This window comes from Anomalospiza imberbis, unplaced genomic scaffold (genome assembly GCF_031753505.1).
Source record: "Anomalospiza imberbis isolate Cuckoo-Finch-1a 21T00152 unplaced genomic scaffold, ASM3175350v1 scaffold_46, whole genome shotgun sequence".
NCBI lineage: Eukaryota > Metazoa > Chordata > Aves > Passeriformes > Viduidae > Anomalospiza > Anomalospiza imberbis.
This window is the reverse complement of record NW_027100070.1, coordinates 985,995-1,005,577: the sequence shown is the minus strand read 5'-3', so window position 1 is coordinate 1,005,577 and position 19,583 is coordinate 985,995. Positions and strand designations below refer to the sequence as shown.

The 19,583-nt window shown below is 56.1% G+C and overlaps 2 protein-coding genes across 2 annotated transcripts in view; both read left to right on the top strand.

Annotated features, from left to right (window-relative positions):
- LOC137466879 (uncharacterized) overlaps positions 1 to 19,583 on the top strand; it is a 285,911-nt gene that overhangs the window by 18,596 nt on the left and 247,732 nt on the right. The window contains exon 8 of the mRNA XM_068178505.1: positions 9,747 to 9,860. Coding sequence (XP_068034606.1) covers positions 9,747 to 9,860 — 114 coding nt within the window. The remainder of the gene's footprint in view (positions 1 to 9,746; positions 9,861 to 19,583) is intronic.
- On the top strand, positions 16,751 to 19,174 carry LOC137466876 (serine/threonine-protein kinase pim-1-like). The gene is given in 6 exon segments (XM_068178502.1): positions 16,751 to 17,423; positions 17,509 to 17,559; positions 17,789 to 18,158; positions 18,381 to 18,557; positions 18,842 to 18,969; positions 18,971 to 19,174. Coding segments are annotated over 6 exon segments (1,470 nt in total). The 5' UTR covers positions 16,751 to 16,883.

Genomic DNA, 19,583 nt, shown 5'->3' with positions numbered 1-19,583 from the left:
AGATTATTCCTTTGTTCACAAGGCATGCTTATCGGGCTTAAGTGCCCGAGAGCATCCGGACATCCGTAATTCTTTGCTTTTTATTGTCTTGTAATTATCCTAATTCTAAATTTTTATTACTCTAATTGTATTACTATTTTTATAACCATTTTATTATTATTAAACTTTTAAAATTTTAAAAACCAAGTGATTGGCGTTTATAACAATCTACAATATGCTAAAAATTGTAAAACCTAAACTTCTCATCCATGTGACATACTAAACTACACTCTACAATCCCTAAAATCCCTAAATGCCTGTTGCCCCCAGGGGATGCTATGTTGGTATTCTCCTTCCTGAGCCCCGGGGATGCTCCGCTGGTTGCCCTGGTCCTCCCAGTTCCATCGTCCTCGTTCCAGGGTGATGCCCCGCCACTCTCGGTGCTCACTGCCCCATGGGATGCTCTGGCAGGGTCCTCCCCCCTCTCCCCCGGGGCATTCCTCACCGCCGTCCGTTGCCAGAGGTGGCTCCGGGGCGCTCCCGGGGCTCTGACTCCGCCAACGCCACCGCTCCCATCGCCGGGCCCGCACTGAGCCCTGTGTGCCAGCACACGCCTTTTATAGTCCGGGCAAGCCCCGCCCTCCCGCCGACAGCCAATGGGAGCGCAGTGATGTCATAGTGGTGAGGGGCTGAGTGTCAAGGCCGCTTGTGATGTCACAATGAAGGGGTGGGGCCAGAATGAGAGTGCGATCTGATTGGACGATGTGGAAGGCGTTCCTGCACTGATTGTTCCAGGCGTTGATTGGTTGGATTGATGCTGGGGGCGGGGCAAGGCGGGGAGTGGGCGTGGCTCGCATGGGGGGAGTCCCAGCCCCATTCTGGGGATCCCAGGCCCATAGCGAGGGGTCTCTGGGGGTCCCTGTCCCATTTCTGGGGGTTGTAGGTTCATGGAGATGGGTCTGTGGTGGTTCCAGTCCCACGGGGATGGGTCTCTGGGGGCACCAGCACCATTTTGGGGGGTTTTAGGTTAATGGGGAGGTTTCTTTGGAAGTCCTAGCCCCATTTCTGGGGTGGCCAGTCCATAGGGAGGGGTCTTCTGGGGGTCCCTAGACTATGGGGAAGGGTCTGTGTGCTCCCAGTCCCACTTTTGAGGGGGAACTTTATGATTCGTGTGGGTGGCGAGTGACTCGTGGGGACAGCAAAGATCAGCCACAGAATTTAATAAGATTTTTTGCCAATTTTGCTTTGGAAAACACCTTACCTTTGGAGGATGCTCCGGTGGGGGTCCGTGCTCCTCCCGCCTGATCCCGGCACTGTCTTCGTCGTTGCCCCGGGGGGATGCTCTGCTGGTGTCCTCCCTCCTCACCCCGGGGCATTCCCCGTCGCTGGCCGCCGTCCATGGCCGGAGGTGGCTCCAGGGCGCTCCAAGGTGCTGAGGATGTCAGCAGCTCCCACTGAGGCCATCCCTGCCCAGAGACCGTGGGGGAATGGGCAGACAAGGAGAGCGTCCCTGGGGCTGGGGCAGCAGAACTCAGAGGCACCAGCGGCTCCAGCTGGGAAATGGAGTGTGGAATGTGGCTGTGAAAGCCCTGCCTGGGCTGTGCCAAGCAGGACACACAAGCCCTGACTCCCATCCCCCAAACAACTCTCTCAAGGAGACATTTAAAAGGAATTACAATTGTTTGTGTCCTCTGAGTTGGATGCACTAGAGAAATACCAACAAGAGATTCTCCGGAGCTCCAAACAACAAAACAGCCTTTTTTGGGAACTTTAGAAACCCAGAGAAACTTTGGTAAAAGGTTTAGCATGACATTCAATCAACAAAAACACTTCCCAAAGCATTACCTTGGCCCATTCAACTTCACAGACTATTAGCTCATTCAATTTTAAGTTAATCAACATTTGCACGAGGACCAAAATAGAAGAAATAGACACAGAAAGAAAGAAAGACAAAAAATATACAGAGAAGCACACACAGAGCTACCAACTCCTGGATTCCAGCAGTGTTCAGATAGAAATTCCAAGAGGAGGTAGGGTCAAGATGTGTGCTTGCCTTGTGCTCAGCCTTAAACACCCCTTGGTGTTCCTGGGCCCTTCCCCCAGGTGGGACTTGGGGTCATTTGGTCACTCAGGAGCTGGGCTGGGGGCTCCAGAGGTGGCTGTGGAGCATTGCCTGTGCTGTGCCAGGGACTGGCAGACACTGCTGGGCTGGGATAGAGGCTCTGGGGGGATTGGGGTTCCAGGGCAGGGCAGGGCTGGGGTTCCAGGGCAGGGCAAGGCTGGACCTGCCCCTTCCTCCCCACACACGAAATGTTTCCAGCCAACAATCTCCTCCAGTCTGTCACAACAGGCAGTGTAGGAGGTGAAATCCCAATTCTGGCCATGGGCACCTGGATGAGAAGGACAGTTCTTTTCCATAGGAAGGAAAGCCCCAGGTCTTGGCTCATTTCTGGTTTGATTGCCTGGATTCTGTTTGGTTTTGTTGTTGCTTTGTTTTCTTTTCCATGCCTGAAGTGTCCAGTCAGGAGCAGAGTGACTCTTGCCAAGGAACTTTGTGGTGCTCTCACTTAATATTAAATCTGGTTTTTGCTGATCCCTCGCTGGGGATTTTTTCAGCGCTCTCAAGCCCTCGTTGGTAACAGGGTGAAGGAGCCCTGGCCCAGGCTCTGGCCCTGGGGGACACGGGGACGCTGCCAGGGGGTCCCTGTCTCCCTGTCCCACTCCCCCACTGCCCCAGTCCCTGTCCCTGTGTCAGGCTCTGGGGTCGATCTCGTGGAACATCCTCTGGGGGAGGCTGCGGCGCCGGGGGCGGGGGGACCCGGGGGGACAGGGGACCCCGCTGTGCACGAGCAGCGTTGGACTTCTCTGGGGGAACTGGGAGGGGGGGCTGGGGTGGAGTGACCTCCCCAGTGACCTCACACAGCCCCTGTGATGTCACACAGCCCCTGTGATGTCACACACACACACCTGTGATGTCACACAGCCCCTGTGATGTCACACAGCTGCCCTGTAATGTCACACAGCCCCTGTGATGTCACAGAGCCAACTCTGAGATGTCACCCTGTGATGTCATACAGCTGCTCTGTGATGTCACAGAAGACTGTGAGATGTCACAATGTCACCCTGCAATGTCACTATTTGTTCTTTGGTGTCACAGCCTGCTCTATGACATTACACAGCTGCCCGGTGATGTCACAACCCACTCTCTGTCGTCACAGAGCCACCCTCTATGATGGCAGGATCTGCTCTATTACCTTATACCCTTCTCTATGATGTCACAGCCTGCCCTGGGATGTCACAACCCCCTCAGTGATGCCACAAAACCCTCCCTGTGATGTCATGCTGCCACTCTGTAATGTCACAGCACACACTTTGACCTCACTGCCTGCTCTATGATGTCATACAGCCATGCCATGATGTCACAGCCTGCTCTGTGATGTCACACAGTCCCCTCTGTCATGCCATAGCTGCTTGATGACCTCACACAACACGCTCTGTGATGTCACAGCCCAGTCTGTGACCTCACACAACCCACTCTGTGCAGTCACACAGCCCCTCTCTGACATCACAGCTGCTCTGTGCCTCCGTGACACAGCCACAGAGCTGCTGCTGTGACACAGCCCCCTCTGGGACACCCCACAGCCCCTGCCAGTGCTGAGCCCCTGTGAGCTCTGTCTGTGCCCTGCTCGTGTCCCTGGGATGCCCTGGCAGTGCCCCAGCCCTGCTGGGCTGTGCACAGGAGCTGCTCCTGGCCACAGCTGTCTCTCTGCAGCGCTGCCCTTGCCAGGAGCTGCCTCTGTGCCAGGAGCCCAGCCCAGCTCAGCAGCACAGACACAGCACCAGGACTTTAATGACCTCTGGGGCTTTGGTGCTGTTTGCATCAGACCCAGTCCCTTGAAGTGTGCTCAAAGAACTTCTCAAGAACTCAAAAAGTCGGATTCAAATTCCAAATTTCTTTAACTGTTAATGGGTTCAACTCAAGGACACAATTCATATCAAAGTATCCCCAGGCCCCAGGCAGAGCAGAGAACTGGAGGCACTGATGACGGGTGGGGACAAACAAGGCAAAGGTGTCTCTGGTGCTGAGCTAACCTGAATGTGTCTCAGGAATGCAAAGGGCCAAGGCTGAGCCCCAGCCCCTGGCAAGGCAGATCCTGTCCCTCCCTCCTTGCTCAGGGCTCTTCCCGGGATGGGCACTGCCATGTGGGGATGTGCCATGCCAAGGGCAGGACCATGGGGCGGCCCCTGCCAGGCTGCTGAGCAGGGACAAGGAGGCCATGAGGCCCCAGGGCTGCAAGGGTCACTTGTCCCCTCGTGGCCTTAGGCCCAGGGCCAGCAGCCATGGCCAAAGGGCTGCACAGGTTGGCTCTGTCAGGGCCTTGCAGCTGCTGCACATCCCTGTGCCCTCTGCAGCCCAGGCTGTCCTGCGGTGTCCCTGCCCTGGCCTCTGTCCCTGCAGGCTGTCATCATCCCCCGGCTGCCCCACCTCGCTGGCCCCTTCCTTTGCTGACAGCTCTGCCTCCTGCCTGCCCCTGCCTGGCCACACAAAGCCTTGGGCTGCTCCAGGCTCCTTCTGGGGACGTGTTGCACCACAGCCCTGACCTGGGAGGGAAATTCCTCTCCTCTTGTGTCCAGTCTAGGTGGGATGGCCCTGGCAGAAAGGTCTCCTTGGATTCCAGCAGATCCAGGCTCTGACCGTGGCTCTGTTCCTCTCTCTTCCAGCCCTTCAAGCCCTGAGTGAAAACAACAGCCCCTCCTGTAGAAGCACATTTGTTCAGGTGATGTTGGAGGGAAGAGCTGCAGAACTACTTTCATCTGCTGGTTCAGAAGAACCAGTGTCTCTTTAAGACCTGCAGATCCCTTGGAAGGTGAGACCACCTGGAGACCAGAGGAGACCAGGTGGAGCTCCAGGCACAGCTGATGACTGGCACAGCTGAGCCTGTGGGAAGCTCCCATAGCTCCTGCCTTCTCCCTCCCTGTTGACAGCTCCCTCCCTGCAGCCCTCAGACCCTGCCCATCCCCTTTCTTCCCTCCCAGCTCATCCCTTTGCTTCGCCTTCCATTAATGAACACTTTGGCTTCTTCGCTTTACCTGCATCTCTGTGGAGCTGAAGCGATGCAAATCCGGGGCCCTGGAACACACAGGCCCCTGCTGCCGTTCTCTTCCACGCCGTGTTTTGTGCACACACTCAGAGGAACGAGGGCAGATCAGGCTGGGAAGGACCCTGTGCTGAAGGTCCAGTTCCACAACACTGTGGAGTTACAGATCTTGCTGAGCACCCTGGAGCCCCTGGATTTTGGAAGAGCCAAGCTGAGGATGCTCTGAACCCAGCTGTGAGGGATTCCATGGCAAGCATGCACAGAGGGCAAAGGAGCTTGGAATGCTGCAAGTTTTCAAGAATACCTTCCTGAAAGCACAGCAGTGCTCCATCCCTGCACAGGATCAGGAAGAGGGCAGAACCAGAGACCATCTGGGCTTAACAGAGAGCTTTGGTGTGCCTAAGAGCAGCTGAAGCAGCAGCATGGTGCCCGAGACTCAGACATGTGACCGTGCCAGTGCCCGGAGCGCTGTCAGGCAGTGCTGGGATCCCGGGTGTGGTTCTGGTCCCCAGAACCGAGGAATGGCAGCCCCAGCCTCAGACCCAGTCAGAAAGCCAACCAAGGGAGACCAGAGGGAGGGCACCCTTCCAGTTTCTCTTGGGCATGGCCGCAAAACAACCCCTGCTGCTTCTTCTTCCATTGGTGTTTGGGTTGTGCTGGTGGCAGAGCCAGCCAGGTTGTGCTCTGCGTTCCAAAGCCTGTTGAGAGCAGGCATGAAAAGTGCAAGAGCATCCTGCGGGAACAGGGCTCTGGGCTCTGGGCTCTGGCTGGAACAGCCTGGTTTTGCTGCAGTGACCGCAGGCAGGAGTTGAGGCAGGTGAAGAGGCAGCGGGCAGCTTGTGTTTGTAGAGGGCCTGGGGCTGCCCCTCTGAACCTCCACCTGGAAACGCACTTGGGAGAATATGAGCTACAGCTGGAGTGCCTGTCCTGAAAGGACCTTAAGTCATTCAGCCTTGCCAGCTTTTCTTGAGAGTGTGTTGGTGTTCCCCAGGACAGCTACACATTTGGGGAAATGCCTTTGGAGGAAAGGGGCTTGCTTCTCAAGGAAGGTGCTTCCCAGGGAGCGCCCAGCGAGGCAGGTGCAAGTGTCCCCCTTTGGCTCTCTGTGGTCCTTTCACTGCCTGAGGCCCGTTGCACTTGGCAGAGGGGCAGGGCAAGGGAGAAGGCTGTGAAGAGAAGGTTTGGCATCCGCCTGGACCTGTGGAGACCAACCCAAGCACCTGCAGCAGGGTGTGTTCCCCTCTTTGGACAGAGGCGTGAGCAGGAGCATCTCTGTCCAGCCGTGAGCCCCAGAGCTCTCTCTGAGAGCTGTGAATTAAAAGGCCTTTACACACACACTTTTCACATCTTCCCTGTCTGCTGTGTTTCACCTCTTGGCAATGTGCATGTGGCTCTTGCTTGGTGGAAGCTGCTGTGGCCCAGGGCCAGCACAGAGCTGGGCTGGGTGGGCCAGGCAGCGTGGAGAGTCTTGGCTGATCTTGGTGTGTCCCTGGCCTCAGAAAAGGCTGGGAAGGTTTGCCTCCCAAGGCGTCCTGCTCATTGGCTCTCCCTGTGCACCCTGGAGAGAACAAGGTAGGCATTTCTGGCAGCTGGGCATCAGCAGGACTTAAAATGGGGCTGTGTTGTGGAGCGAGCCCAGCTGAGATACCCTGAGAGGAGCCCAGTGCTCCTTGCTCCCCTGTGCTGACACGTGAGTGTTTGTCTGGTTTCGGGATGGCCCTGGCTGTGTGAGGGGTGCTGCATGGACACGAGACAGCCGGTCCTGTCCCGCTGGGTCCCAGCAGTGCCTCACAGCAGTCCTGCATCCACGTCAGGATGCCGGCCAAGAGAGGTCCTGGAAGCTGAGGCAGCTGATTTTAAGCTTGTGCAGGTGCCTACAGGCCAAGGCCAACGGTGTTCCCTCAGGATACAGCAGTCCTGAGGGGTCTCCCTCATTCAAACAAATCATCAGACAAATGCATTGTCAGCCAAAAGCCCTTTTATTGACCTGGCAGGAGGGCAGGGGTCAGCACCCCACTAAAGTGTTTCTCTGCCACATATAAATTTCAGTGGGTTGATGTAGGCGTTGTATCAAAATCACCATCCATCTTTACACTGCTGAGGTGATTCCATAGGCAGCGGGTTAGAAATGCATTGTGTCAGATTCCCATACTTGAAGCTGATTTCCAGGCCCTGGCCAGGAGCGGTCTCGATGCCCCAAAGCAGCACAAAGTCTTCCTCACGGCTTCCCTGCACAGGGCTGATTCCACACTTGCCCTTAGTTCTTCTGGTAGACTGTGTCTAAAGCTTTTTGTCAGGTCACTCTCATGTCAAGTTAGGCCTGCCAGGTTTTTGTTATGCTAACTGGTGCTAAGTACTTAGGTATGTCTGTGCTAATTACTTGTTTACTCATGTGAATTGCTTGTGCTTACTTATGTCAAACCAAGGCCTTGTTCCATCCCCAAAGGTGCCTGAGGCCACCCGCTCCTTGTGGCACCAGTTGCTTTCCTGTGGAATGTTCTACCTCCCCAAGAGTAAAGAGGGAGCTGCAGAAAGAGCTTGCCAGGCTGCTCTCCATCCTTTCCCAGCACTCCTGGTGAAGTGGAGAAGTCCGAGCTGAGCGCAAAGGTGCACATGGAACAGCCGTGCACAGGAAGGCTCGGTGGGAAGGATGATCCAGGATCCATAGGCCTGGCAGCCTGAGTGTGCTCCAGGGGAAGGCCTTGGAACAGATCCTCCTGAGTGCCATCCCACAGCACCTGCAGGGAACCAGGGCGTCTGCTGGAGGAGGGGAAAGCTCTGCGGAGGGACGGGGACAGCTGGGGCTCCTGGCGGGGTGTTGAGGGCTTCTGTGCGGGAGTTTGGGGGGCTTGGTGTTGGGGGGGTGTTGGAGAAGGAGTTGTCTGGAAGGTGAGAGGTCTAGGCTGGAATTTGAGTCAGTTTGAAGGCAGCATCTGTGCTTTGGCACAGCTTTGGTTAGGGAGGGCAGAAAGAATATCTGTGACTTTTCCTCTTCATGGTCCTGATTGTCCTGCAGGGAACAAGAGGGGAGAGCTGTACTTTACTGGCCACTCAAATATCTGTACCAGGGGGAGGATTAGCCCTTTTGCCATCTACTCAATTCTTTGAGCTACTTTTCTACCACTGAGTGGACTTTGATTTATTGAGAGCTTTTATTTCTTAAGAGAATTAGGATATGATCATCCATTCATAGAAAACCAAAGAATGGCCCTTGTTTTTTCCCTTTTTTGTGTAGTGTTATGTTCTGTAAAGTGACCCTCAGTGGATGAGGTTAAGGCAAATGAGTTGCTGCTTTGCGATGGGAAGCAAAATTCCAACTCTTCACCTCCTCAGGCTATCCCTATCCATTTGGGAAGTTTGCAACTTCTTGGAACTACTTGAGTTGAGCAATGGGAAGTAAAGCTTTCCTGAATTGAGGATTCTTACTTGCCAGATTCTTCTGTGCCTTCACCACTGAGGTGGTTTTGTTCTGAAGGCAATAATTTCAATGAGAAAATAATTTCAGCATGGAGTAAGAGCTTCTGACAGAGACCAAGTGTTGCCAGCGTTGCTCCAGGTGCTCCTGCCTACAGCCCCTGTAGGACAGAGCACAGCCCCCAGTGGACGTGTGCTTTGGCTGCCCTCTGGCAGAGAAGCCCCCCACGGGCACAGGTCTCTGGGGCAGGAGACGGGCACCGGTGCTGCCAGGGCTCGGGGGGTGGCAGGTCTGCTTGGGCAGGGACCCTGCCACACCTGCTGATGTCAGCGCTCCCCGGGCCCCAGGGCTCAGAGCAGCATTCGTGCCCTGGCCCACACGTTCCTTGTCTGTGTCACACCCGCGGGTTTAGGATGGCCACCAGCCGGGACGTGTCCCAAGGAGGCCATGCCAGCTTCTGTGAAGGCCCCGTGCCCTTCCCAGTGCGGCTGCATCCGCAGCCCTGAGGGCTCCTTCTGCTGCCCTGAGCCTGCAGAGCAGGGCAGCGTTTGCTGATGGTTTGAGCCGTTCCTAAAGATCCTGTCGGGCTGTCTTAGACACTTGGGGTGAGGGATTCCTTCCAACCTGAGCCACTTTGGGTGGGCTGGGGGCGGCCCCAGGGCAGGGGGCAGTGTGTGCAGGGGCCCTTTGTGACACGGTGCAGCACGGTCACCGTGGCATGGAATGGGACAGCGTGTCCAAGGGCCCTTTGTGACACGGGCTGACATAGGAGCTGGCGGTGACAAGACCACACCACAGTGCTTGGAGCACGCGACGGGACAGGATGGGACAGAGTGGTGCCGTGAGGAGCCCCCACACAGCGCACTCGTTCGTGTCTGACCCGGAGCTTTTCTGAGGCGTTATTCCTGCAGCTGACCTCGAGGCCAGACCACAGGACTTGGTGACCCATGGCCTTCCCGAGGCTGCTCTCCTGCAGGTGTCCTCGAGGGTAGACCGTGGGACTTGGTGCCCTGGAGGCATCTCCCATCCCTGCCACCGGTGCCCTCGAGGCCAGACCACAATCCTCGACAGGAGTCTCCTGTCCTTGTGACAGGAGCCCTCGAGACCAGAGTGCAGGACTTGCTGTCCTGTAGCCTTCCTGAGGCTTCTCTCTTGAAGGTGCCTTCCAGGCACGACTGCAGGCCTTGCTGACTCGGAGCTTTTCCGAGGCATCTCTCCTGCAAGTTGTCACAAATCCGATCACTGAAATGGAGCAGAGACCCACGAGAGTGCCCAAGCTGGCCTGGGTGGAGGAGAGGAAGAAGGCCCTGGAGCTGGCCCTGCACAGGAGACTGAAGAGGTGGTGCAGTTCAAGCCTCAGCAGGAGGGTGAGTGGCAGAGCTGGGCTGCTGGGCTGGTGGCTGCAGCCAGCTTGGCCACATCCCATCCCATGGCATCCCATGGCATCCCATGGCATCCCATCCAATCCCAGCCCATCCCAGCCCATCCCCTGGGCACTTGCCCATGGACAGGACTAAAGAGGGGCTGGGCAGACACCCCACAGTGGCCATGCTCCATCCCCTGGGGCATCCCAGGGCTGTCCCTGCCTGGGGAGCGCAGGGCTGGGCTGTGTTCTCCGGCCTCTCCCGCAGCCCCTCAGCTCAGGCTGCGCTCGCTCTTTGCCAGGTGCAGCTGTGCAGCGCACACAAGAGCAGGAACGCACCCGTGGCCTCTTCCACAGAACAGCGCAGGTACCTGCAGCTATCCCCAGCTGGGCTGGGCCTGCTGTCACCGCTCCGCCGAGCACCACGCTTGGAGCATCCCTGGCTTCCTGCCTTTCTTCTACAGCTGGTTTTCAAATTCATCAAAAGGATTCGGGAGGAAGAGACCAGCACCATGGGCACAGGGCTCAGAGCATATTTGCACATCTTCAAAACCAAGACCTGTGCTGCCCTGCTGGATATGCTCGTAGAGGAGGGGTTTTGCAATCCAAAGCAAGTAAGCAGCCTGTGGCCATGGTTTGATCCTCCCAGGAATTGCTTGGCCTCCTAAGCCATGCCTACTGGTCACTGGAAGCCTTTGAGGCCATGGCAGTGTGGTGGAAGGGAAGGACTTCTCTGGGGAAGCTGGGGACATTCCTCCCTCTGGCAGCTTTCCAAGTCTCCCCCTGCCTTCTCCAGGTGCCTGCCATGGTGAGGTACATCCACCAGTGGCTCATGGCCAGTCAGTTTGCTGAGCACAGGCTGAACAGGGCCCTGCTGGATCTCACCGAAGAACAGCCTGCTGATGTAGTAATGTGTCCTGGTTTCGGGCAAATTTGGGAGAAAACCTTCAGAAGGAGCCCCCAGAAAGCAAACCCCCACAGCCTCACCCCCACCTGGCTCGGGAAGAATTTCCTCAGAGAGTAGTGGAAACAACCTTTTTATTGAGCAGGCAAAGCACTCCCCAGCACAAAAAAATGAACAACACCAGATGACAAAAACTCTTTCACCACACTGAAGAGGTGACAAATTCAGAAAGTCTCTGCTGGGAGTGGTTGCCCAGTTCTCGGTCTCCGGCACTGGGGATGGCTGCTGCAGGTCACAAAATGCTGGCTCTTGGTGTTTCTTGGTGTTTCCCAGGTCCCAGTCCTGAGCAGGTTGGGATGGTATTCAGGAAAGGTAAAGGAAAAAAAAACAGTCCAGGGAAAAAATTGGATTGCCTAGCTAAACTAACTAATAAGCAAAAGCAAGGGCAAAAGCAAAAAGCAGGAGCAAGAGCAAAGCGAAAGCAAGCAAGCCAGCAAGCAAGCAAGAGAGCCAGCAAGCCCTAGCCTCTCTCCTAGACACAAACTGTGAGGGAAGGTGAGCTGGCTGATAACAAGACAAAACAAACCTTCATTTTTCGGAGCCAGTCCCGAAAGCACAGAACATAACATCAAGCATAAACAGAACACACGATTGGGGATACAAGCACCATAATGTCACCCTAGGACATTCCACCCCTTATCTCCGAATCGTCAACATAACTACCAAACGTCATGTAAAAACTTCATCAAGTAAAAACTTCCATCTTTCACTTACTCAGACACATTTCCTTCCATCTCACTTGCTCAAACCTTTGACACACATTTCCTTCTATATCTCTTGCTCAAACCTTCAGCATTCACACATTTCCATCTGTCTCAGGTCTGTCTGGTTTAATGTACAGACAGTGGCAGTAACATCCAGCAAACAGTGATATTTGCATATGAGGCTCGCCCCACAATCAGATCTCCCTGAGGCACACATCGTGTTCTTCCATATTTCTGCATTATTCACCATGTACAACCTGGTCCCTGAGCAAAGACAATCCCAAGAATGGGTTTGTCTGTACTTGCGGCAGAATTGATCCACACTGTCTTCCCTAACAAACCTCTGATATGTGCCACTGGGACTTTATCTTCGTCTACTATATTCAGGGACTCAGACTGGGCAGGACCTCTCCATTGGTGGAACCTCGGGTGTTAACTAACCAGGTGGCCTTTGCTAAATGCTGCTCCCAGTTCTTGAAAGATCCTCCACCCAATGCTTTCAAGGTGGTTTTTAACAGTCCATTGTACCTCTCCACTTTGCCGGCAGCTGGTGCATGGTAGGGGATATGGTGCACCCACTCAATGCCATGTTCCCTAGCCCAGGTGTTGATAAGGCTGTTCTTGAAATGAGTCCCATTGTCTGACTCAATCCTATCAGGGGTACCATGCCTGCACAGGATTTACTTTTCAAGGCCCAGGATGGTGCTCCGGGCAGTGGCGTGAGGCACAGGGGAAGTCTCCAACCATCCCGTGGTGGCTTCTACCATTGTGAGCACGTAGTGCTTGCCTTGGCGTGTCTGGGGCAGTGTGATGTAGTCAATCTGCCAGACCTCCCCATACCTGTACTTGGACCACCGCCCACCATACCACAGGGGCTTCACTCACTTGGCCTGCTTGATCTCAGCACACGTCTCACAGTCATGGATAACCTGAGAAATACTGTCCATGGTTAAATCCACCCCTCAGTCTCGTGCCCACTTGTGGGTGGCATCTCTGCCCTGATGGCCTGAGGCATCATGGGCCCATTGAGCTAGGAACAACTCCCCCTTATGTTGCCAATCCAAGTCTATCTTTGACACCTCTATCACTGCAGCCTGATCTACCTGCTCCTTGTTTCGGTGTTCCTCATTAGCCCGACTCTTGGGGACATGGGCATCTACATGACAGACTTTCACACACACATTTTCTACCCAAGAGGCAATGTCTTTCCACTCATCAGTAGCCCAGACTCGTTTTCCTCTATGCTGCCAGTTAGCCTTTTTTCCACCTTTCCAGCCAGCCCCACAGAGCATTGGCTACCATCCAAGAATCCATATAAAGGTCGAGCTTTGGTCACTTCTCTCTCTCAGCAATGTCCAGGGTCAGCTGAAAAGCCTTGACTTCAGCAAGTTGACTTGATCCACCTTCTCCTTCAGTAGCTTGTGCTACGTGTTGTGTGGGGCTCCATACGGCTGCTTTCCACTTCCAGTTCATCCCTACGATGCCACAGGAACCGTCAGTGAAAACAGCGTATTGAGTTTCCTCTGCTGGTAGTTGGTTGCATGGTGCACCTTCTTTAGCCCTTGTCACTTGTTCCTGCTGCTCTCCGTCAGTGAGACCAAAGTTCTCACCAGCAGCCAGTTTGTAATTATCTCCAAAATCCCAGGGTGATTCAGGTTTCCAATCCGGGTGTGCTGCATGATGAGAGTAATCCATTTGCTCCATGTGGCAGCAGTGTCATGGAGGGTAGTGGGAACCTTTCCTTTAAACATCCACCCCAGTGCCGTCAGTCAGGGTGCCAGGAGGAGTTGTGCTTCTGTGGCAATCACCTCGGAGGCAGCTTGAACTCCTTCATAGGCAGCCAAGATTTCCTTCTCTGTGGGAGTGCATTTGGTTTCAGACCCTCTGTAATTTCAGCTGGAGAATCCCAGTGGTCGGCCTCGAGTCTCCCCAGGCACCTTCTGCCAAAGGCTCCAGGACAAGCCATTGTTCCCAGCTGCAGAGTAGAGCACATTCTTCATCTCTGGTCCCGTCCTGACTGGGCCAAGGGCTACTGCCTGAGCAATCTCCTGCTTGATCGGGGCGAAAGCTTGTTGGTGTTCAGGGCCCCAGAGGAAATCGTTCTTCTTGCAGGTGACCAGGTAGGGAGGGCTCACAATCTGGCTGTACTCGAGAATGTGCATTCTCCAAAAACCTATGGTGCCTAGGAAAGCTTGTGTTTCCTTCTTGCTGGTGGGTGGAGACACCGCAGTGATCCTTTTGGTGACCTCAGTGGGAATCTGACACAATCCGTCTTGCAACTTTACCCCCAGGAACTGGATCTCTCGGGCAAGTCCCTTGACTTTGGTCTTCTTGATGGCGAAGCCGGCTTCCAGCAGTAACTGGATGATCCTCTCTCTTTTCTCAAATACTTCCATTGCAGTGTTCTCCCACACAATGATGCCATCAATGTACTGCAGGTGTTCTGGAGCTTCACCCTTTTCCAGTGCAGCCTGGATCAGTCCATGGCAGATGGTGGGGCTGTGCTTCCACCCCTGGGGCATTCGGTTCCAGGTGTACTGCACGCCCCTCCAGGTGAAAGCAAACTGAGGCCTGCATTCTGCTGCCAGAGAAGTGGAGAAAAACGCATTGGGAATGTCAACAGTGGCGTACCGCTTTGCTGCCTTGGACTCCAGCTCGTACTGGAGTTCCAGCATGTCCGGTACAGCAGCGTTCAGTGGTGGAGTCACTTCATTCAAGGCACGATAGTCCACAGCCAATCTCCATTGAGACTTGTGCACAGGCCAGATGGGACTGTTGAAGGGTGAGTGGGTTTTGCTGACCACCCCTTGGCTCTCCACCTAACGGATCATTCTGTGGATGGGGATCACAGCACCTCGATTCGTCCGATACTGCCGGCGATGCACGGTCAAGGTGGCAATTGGCACTCGCTGCTCTTCCACCCTCAGGAGTCCTCCTGCAGATGGGTGCTCTGACAGTCCAGGCAAGGTGTTCAATTGCCTAATGTCCTCTGCCTCTACAGCAGCTGTGCCAAAAGCCCACCTGAGTCCCTTTGGTTCTTTGTAATTGCCGTTCTGGAGGAAGTCTATGCCCAGAATACCCAGGGCCTCTGGGCCGGTCACAATAGGATGTTTCTGCCACTCCTTCCCAGTCAGGCTCACCTCGGCTCCCAACAGGGTCAATTGCTGTGATCCCCCCGTCACCCCAGCAATGGAAACAGGTTCTGCCCCCACATGTCCCGATGGTATCAGGGGACACTGCGCTCCAGTATCAACTAAGGTGTTGCATTTTTGTGGCTCTGATGTGCCAGGCCATCGGATCTACACTGACCAAAGATCCGGTTTTCCCGTGCCTCTCCTTGGCTCGAGGCAGGGCCCCTCTAGCTCTGGTTATCCTTTCTTCCCTGAGCATTCATACTAGAGGTACCTTCAAGGGGATCTGACAGATCATACCCGGTAGCTCGGTCACCAGAGGCTGAGTCTACCTTCACCTTACTGCAATCCTCTCAGTTAGTGTTACCCTCCTTGAGTTGACATGCCCATGCTGCCAGGACAGAAGTGAGTTGATGTACTTCAGACCTGATTAGCATAAAAAATTTGATAATCAGAATGCCTTGGCAAGAACAAACAGAGCTTTGAAGACTGCAAGAAGACTGAATCAAGAAAGAAGATTGAATCAACTTCTATTAGCTAGAGATGCTGCAAAATGGATGTTTGTTTGTGATGATTAACCCAATTATTGTAGAAAAAATTACTAGTCTTCCTAGAATTTGTATAAGCATATGTAGTCCATGTAAAAAACACGTTCACTCTCCTGTGAAAATGTAAAAAGTTTAATAAAGGACAATAGGAGACAAGGACCATGGAGCAAAGGTTATTTATGGCTGGGTGCATCTTGGCACTCAGCCAAGACCACCCTGTTACCTTCAGGGATCCCCCTTAAATACCTTTTCCCTTACACCAGCCTGTTGCATATTCATAGCCGCTTATGCATATTCATAAACGAGTTTACATTTTCCAGGAGCTATTTTACATGGCCCCTCTTTGGGTCTGCCTTTTCAGAGCATGCGTGTTCCTTGGCTGGGGTTTGGCTCCTTCTCTTTATCCCTTCCAGTTCGGGCCTTGGTCCGCACTGCCTTCAGACGGTGAGTGCTGATGGTTGGCAGATCTGTACAGGTGTGCTCATCCTGTGTTCATTGGATGTTATCCCATCCAAGCAGGCATTTTAACACAAGCATACTTCCATCAGCTATTGCACTACTGTGTCTAAGCCTAATTAACAACAAAATTTAAAACTATATATTTGGAACAAAGTTACTTTAACATCACATATATAAAATCCATTTTAATATTTGCAAAAACCCAATATTATAATATATATCTAGAACACTTCTCTCCTGCAACTAAGGGCTGACACAGCTTGGCTTCTTCAGCCTGGGCAAGAGACTTAGACTTGACCCAACTGTGGCCTTCCAGTACCTGAGGGCAAGCTACAGGAAAGATGGACAGGGACTTTGTACGAGGGCAGGCAAGGACAGGACAAGGGAGAATGGATCCAGGTGGAAAGAGAGTCGGTTTAGGTAAGGAATTCAGAAAAAATTCTCTCCTGGAACAGGTTGCCCAGAGCAGGTGTGGCTGTCCCGTCCCTGACAGTGTTCAAGGCCAGGCTGCATGGAGCTCTAGACAAGCCGGGCTAGTGCAAGGGGTCCCCAGCCACAGCAGGGGGGTTGCAGCCGTGTGATTTTTCAGATCCTTTCCAAACCAAACCATGCCACGACTCCATGATTCTGGGATACTTCCCCTCCTCATCCTCTGGCAGAAAAAGGATCTTGGCCCCAAGCTCCACATTGCAGACCATGTCTTTTGGCAGCCTGCAACTGTCTCAACAGAGGATGAAAAGAGATGACATTACTGATACGATTTCCCTTTTCTACTCGAAAATTAAATGCTCCACTCCTGTCCACTCTCACAAAAGTGTCTGAAGAGGCAATTCTTCCCCATGAAATGCTTCGTCTCAGCCAAAGAAGAAAGAAGCCACAAGCCAACACGCTTCTTTATTGCCACATTGTTTGATTTGGTTACTTCTCTAATAGGAATTACTTTGGGGTTTTATTTGTTAGTTTCTCTCTTTCGTTCCTCGGGGCGCGCGGCAGCTCCTCCGTTGGGTTCGCGGAGGCAACGGAGGAACGTTCGCGAGCTCCGGCGGTTCCGCAGCAGCAGCAGCAGCAGCAGCAGCAGCAGCAGCAGCAGCAGCAGCAGCAGCGCTTCTCTCGATCGGTTTTCCGCTCGACTTTCCACTCGCTCCCCATCCCCTTCTCCCTCTCACACTCACTCTATTCCCGTCCCGTCCCGTCCGTGTTCTGCCTCTCCCAGCCCGGCTCATGCCGCGTCCCGCAAGGCGCCGCTCGGCGGGGCCGCCCCGTGCCCGCCCCTGCCCGTCCCGCCGTGGAGCCGCCTCGGCCGGGCTCTCTCCGAACTGGCTGTGGCACTTCTGGAAGTGCCTCTTGCTCTGGTGCTGGCGGAGCAGCGCGGTCTTTTGGCTCCGCCTGGCGCGGGCTCTGGGCCGGCCCCGGCCGAGGCCCCGGCCTCGAACCAAGCCCCTCCCGCGGTTCCGCCCGCAGCCGCCCCGCTGCCGCCCCGCGCCCGCCCCGGCCCCGACAGCGTCGCCAGCAGCTTCCCCGCTCCGAGCTCCGCCGCTGCTCGGCTCGGCCGCCGGCCCCGAGCCGCCGCAGCCCGGGGCGGCTCGGCAAGCAGCAGCGCGCCGGGCGGTCGGGTTCCCGGGGCAGAAGAGCGGGAGCGCGGTGCCGCCCGCACGGGCGGAGAAGCCTCCCCTGGAGCAGCTCTACCGGGAGGGCCCGCTGCTGGGGAGCGGCGGCTGCGGCAGCGTTTACTCCGGGACCCGGCTCGCCGACGGCGCCCCGGTAAGAGACGGGGCCGGAGCGGAGGGGGCGGCGGGCGGCGAGCGGCGGGCGGGGAGCTCAGCCCGGCGCTCGCCTTGGCTTGCAGGTGGCCATCAAGCGAGTGCGCCGGGATCGCATCTCGGAGTGGGCGCGGCTGGTGAGTGAGCGGGGCCAGCGGGAGAAGCCGGCGGGGCGTGCCGGGCGGGGCTAGGGCGAGGCCCGGCAGGGTGGCAGCCGGAACGCTGCGAGGGCAGCGAGCGGGGAGTGAGCGGGGGCCGCGCAGCGTCCCGGGCCGGGCAATGGCCAGCGGCGCTGGGGCCGGGCAGGGGGTGCCCAAGGCGCGGCGCAGCATCGGCCCCGCTGAGGGCATCGCGGTCCCCCCGCAGCACAACGGCGCCCTTGTGCCCATGGAGCTGGCGCTGCTGTGGATGGTGTCGTGCCCTGGCTTCCGCGGCATCGTGCGGCTCCTGGACTGGTTCGAGCTGCCCGACGGCTTCGCGCTGGTCATGGAGCGTCCGCAGCGCTGTCAGGACCTCTGGGACTTCCTGGCCAAGCAGGGGTTCCTGACGGAGCCCGTGGCGCGGGGGCTGTTCCGCCAGGTGCTGGAGGCCGTGCGGCACTGCACCAGCCGCGGCGTCCTGCACCGCGACATCAAGGCCGAGAACGTCCTCGTTGACCTGGCCACGGGCGAGGCCAAGCTCATCGACTTCGGCTGCGGCACGATCCTCCAGGACACGTTCTACACCCGGATGTCAGGTGAGCCCAAAGCCGGGGCCCAGCCAGGCAGCAGAGGTTCCCCCCTTTGCTGGCAGAGGGGGAAGAGGGAGGCAGGGAGGGAGGGGGAATCCTTCTTCAGCTGGCTGCAGCCAAGTTGCTTTTCGGCGGGGCAGGAGCTGGCTGTTGTGGAACGGGAGCTGGCTGGGAGGGAGGGAGGGAGGGAGCAGCATGGGCCTGATGAGCTGTGCCCGTGTCCCATAGGAACGCCGGAGTACTGCCCACCGGAGTGGATCCTCTTTGGCTGCTACCATGGCCAGCCAGCCACCATCTGGTCCCTGGGCATCCTGCTTTATGACCTGGTCTGCGGGGACCTTCCTTTCCATACAAACAGGGACATCGTCCAGGGCCAGCTCTTCTTCCCACCCCGGGTGTCTCAAGGTGAGGATGCGCCTTCAAGGCTCGGGAGGAAGAGCGGGGTTGGGAGGGGGCAGCTGGCACAGAAGCGTCCCGCTCCAGCAGCTAGTGAGGAGGTTGATCTCCTGGGTTAGCTGGAGGAGGTGGCACGTGTGCCTCTGGGCTGCTCTCCTCCGGAAGGGAGGATCAATGGGAAGCTTTTGGCTGCAGCTCCGAGCACTCCTAGCGTGGCCTGGGCACCGTGGAATGTGGGAGAGCACGGACAGGAGCCTTGTCCCACTGAGTGGCGGTTTCTGGTTTCTCTGCAGAGTGCCAGCACCTCATCAGGTGGTGTTTATCCATGGAACCCGCAGACAGGCCATCACTGGAAGACCTTTTTGAGCATTCTTGGCTGCAGGAGCCCTGCCTGGCCCAGGAGACAGCAGAGATCCATCCCTCTGCTCAGTAGGATCCAGGAGCCCAGCAAGTACCCGCTGCACATGTCTCGTGGCACTCCAAGAAAACCCCGGAGCGTTTCCCTGTGGCCGCGGCCCGGAGGAGAGAGCGCAGCCAAGGAGATGCTTCCGCTGGTCCCCAGCGAGTTGTGGAGGGAGCGTCTCAGTGCTCCCCGTCCCATTGGAGAAGTGGTGGCAGTGCAGTGAAGGTGCCACGGACTGGAACAGGGGAAACATCCCCCTGCAGCTCAATGGCATCGAGATGAGCCCGCAAGCCGAGGCACAGCTGGCGTGTTCTTCTGGAGCACCACATGGAGCTGGGAACACCATCCTCGAGCTGGCCGCTGGCGGGGCAAAGCCGAGTGGCTTTGGCTGCGGCCCCTTCCTGGAGGACACGCTCTGCGCCCCGATGAAATCAAGATGAGTCCCCAGCCGGCGCAGGGGCGGGGGGATGCTCGTGCTTCCAGGCATGGCAGGGCTCGGGCTGGCCACGCGCTGTAGGTTCCCCGCTTGGCGGCCCTGGGGAATATTAATTTTTCCCCCGGCCGCCAAGCTGCTTTTTGGTGGGACAGGGGACGGGTGTTGTGGAAGGGGAGCCGGCTCCTGGCCTTGCTGA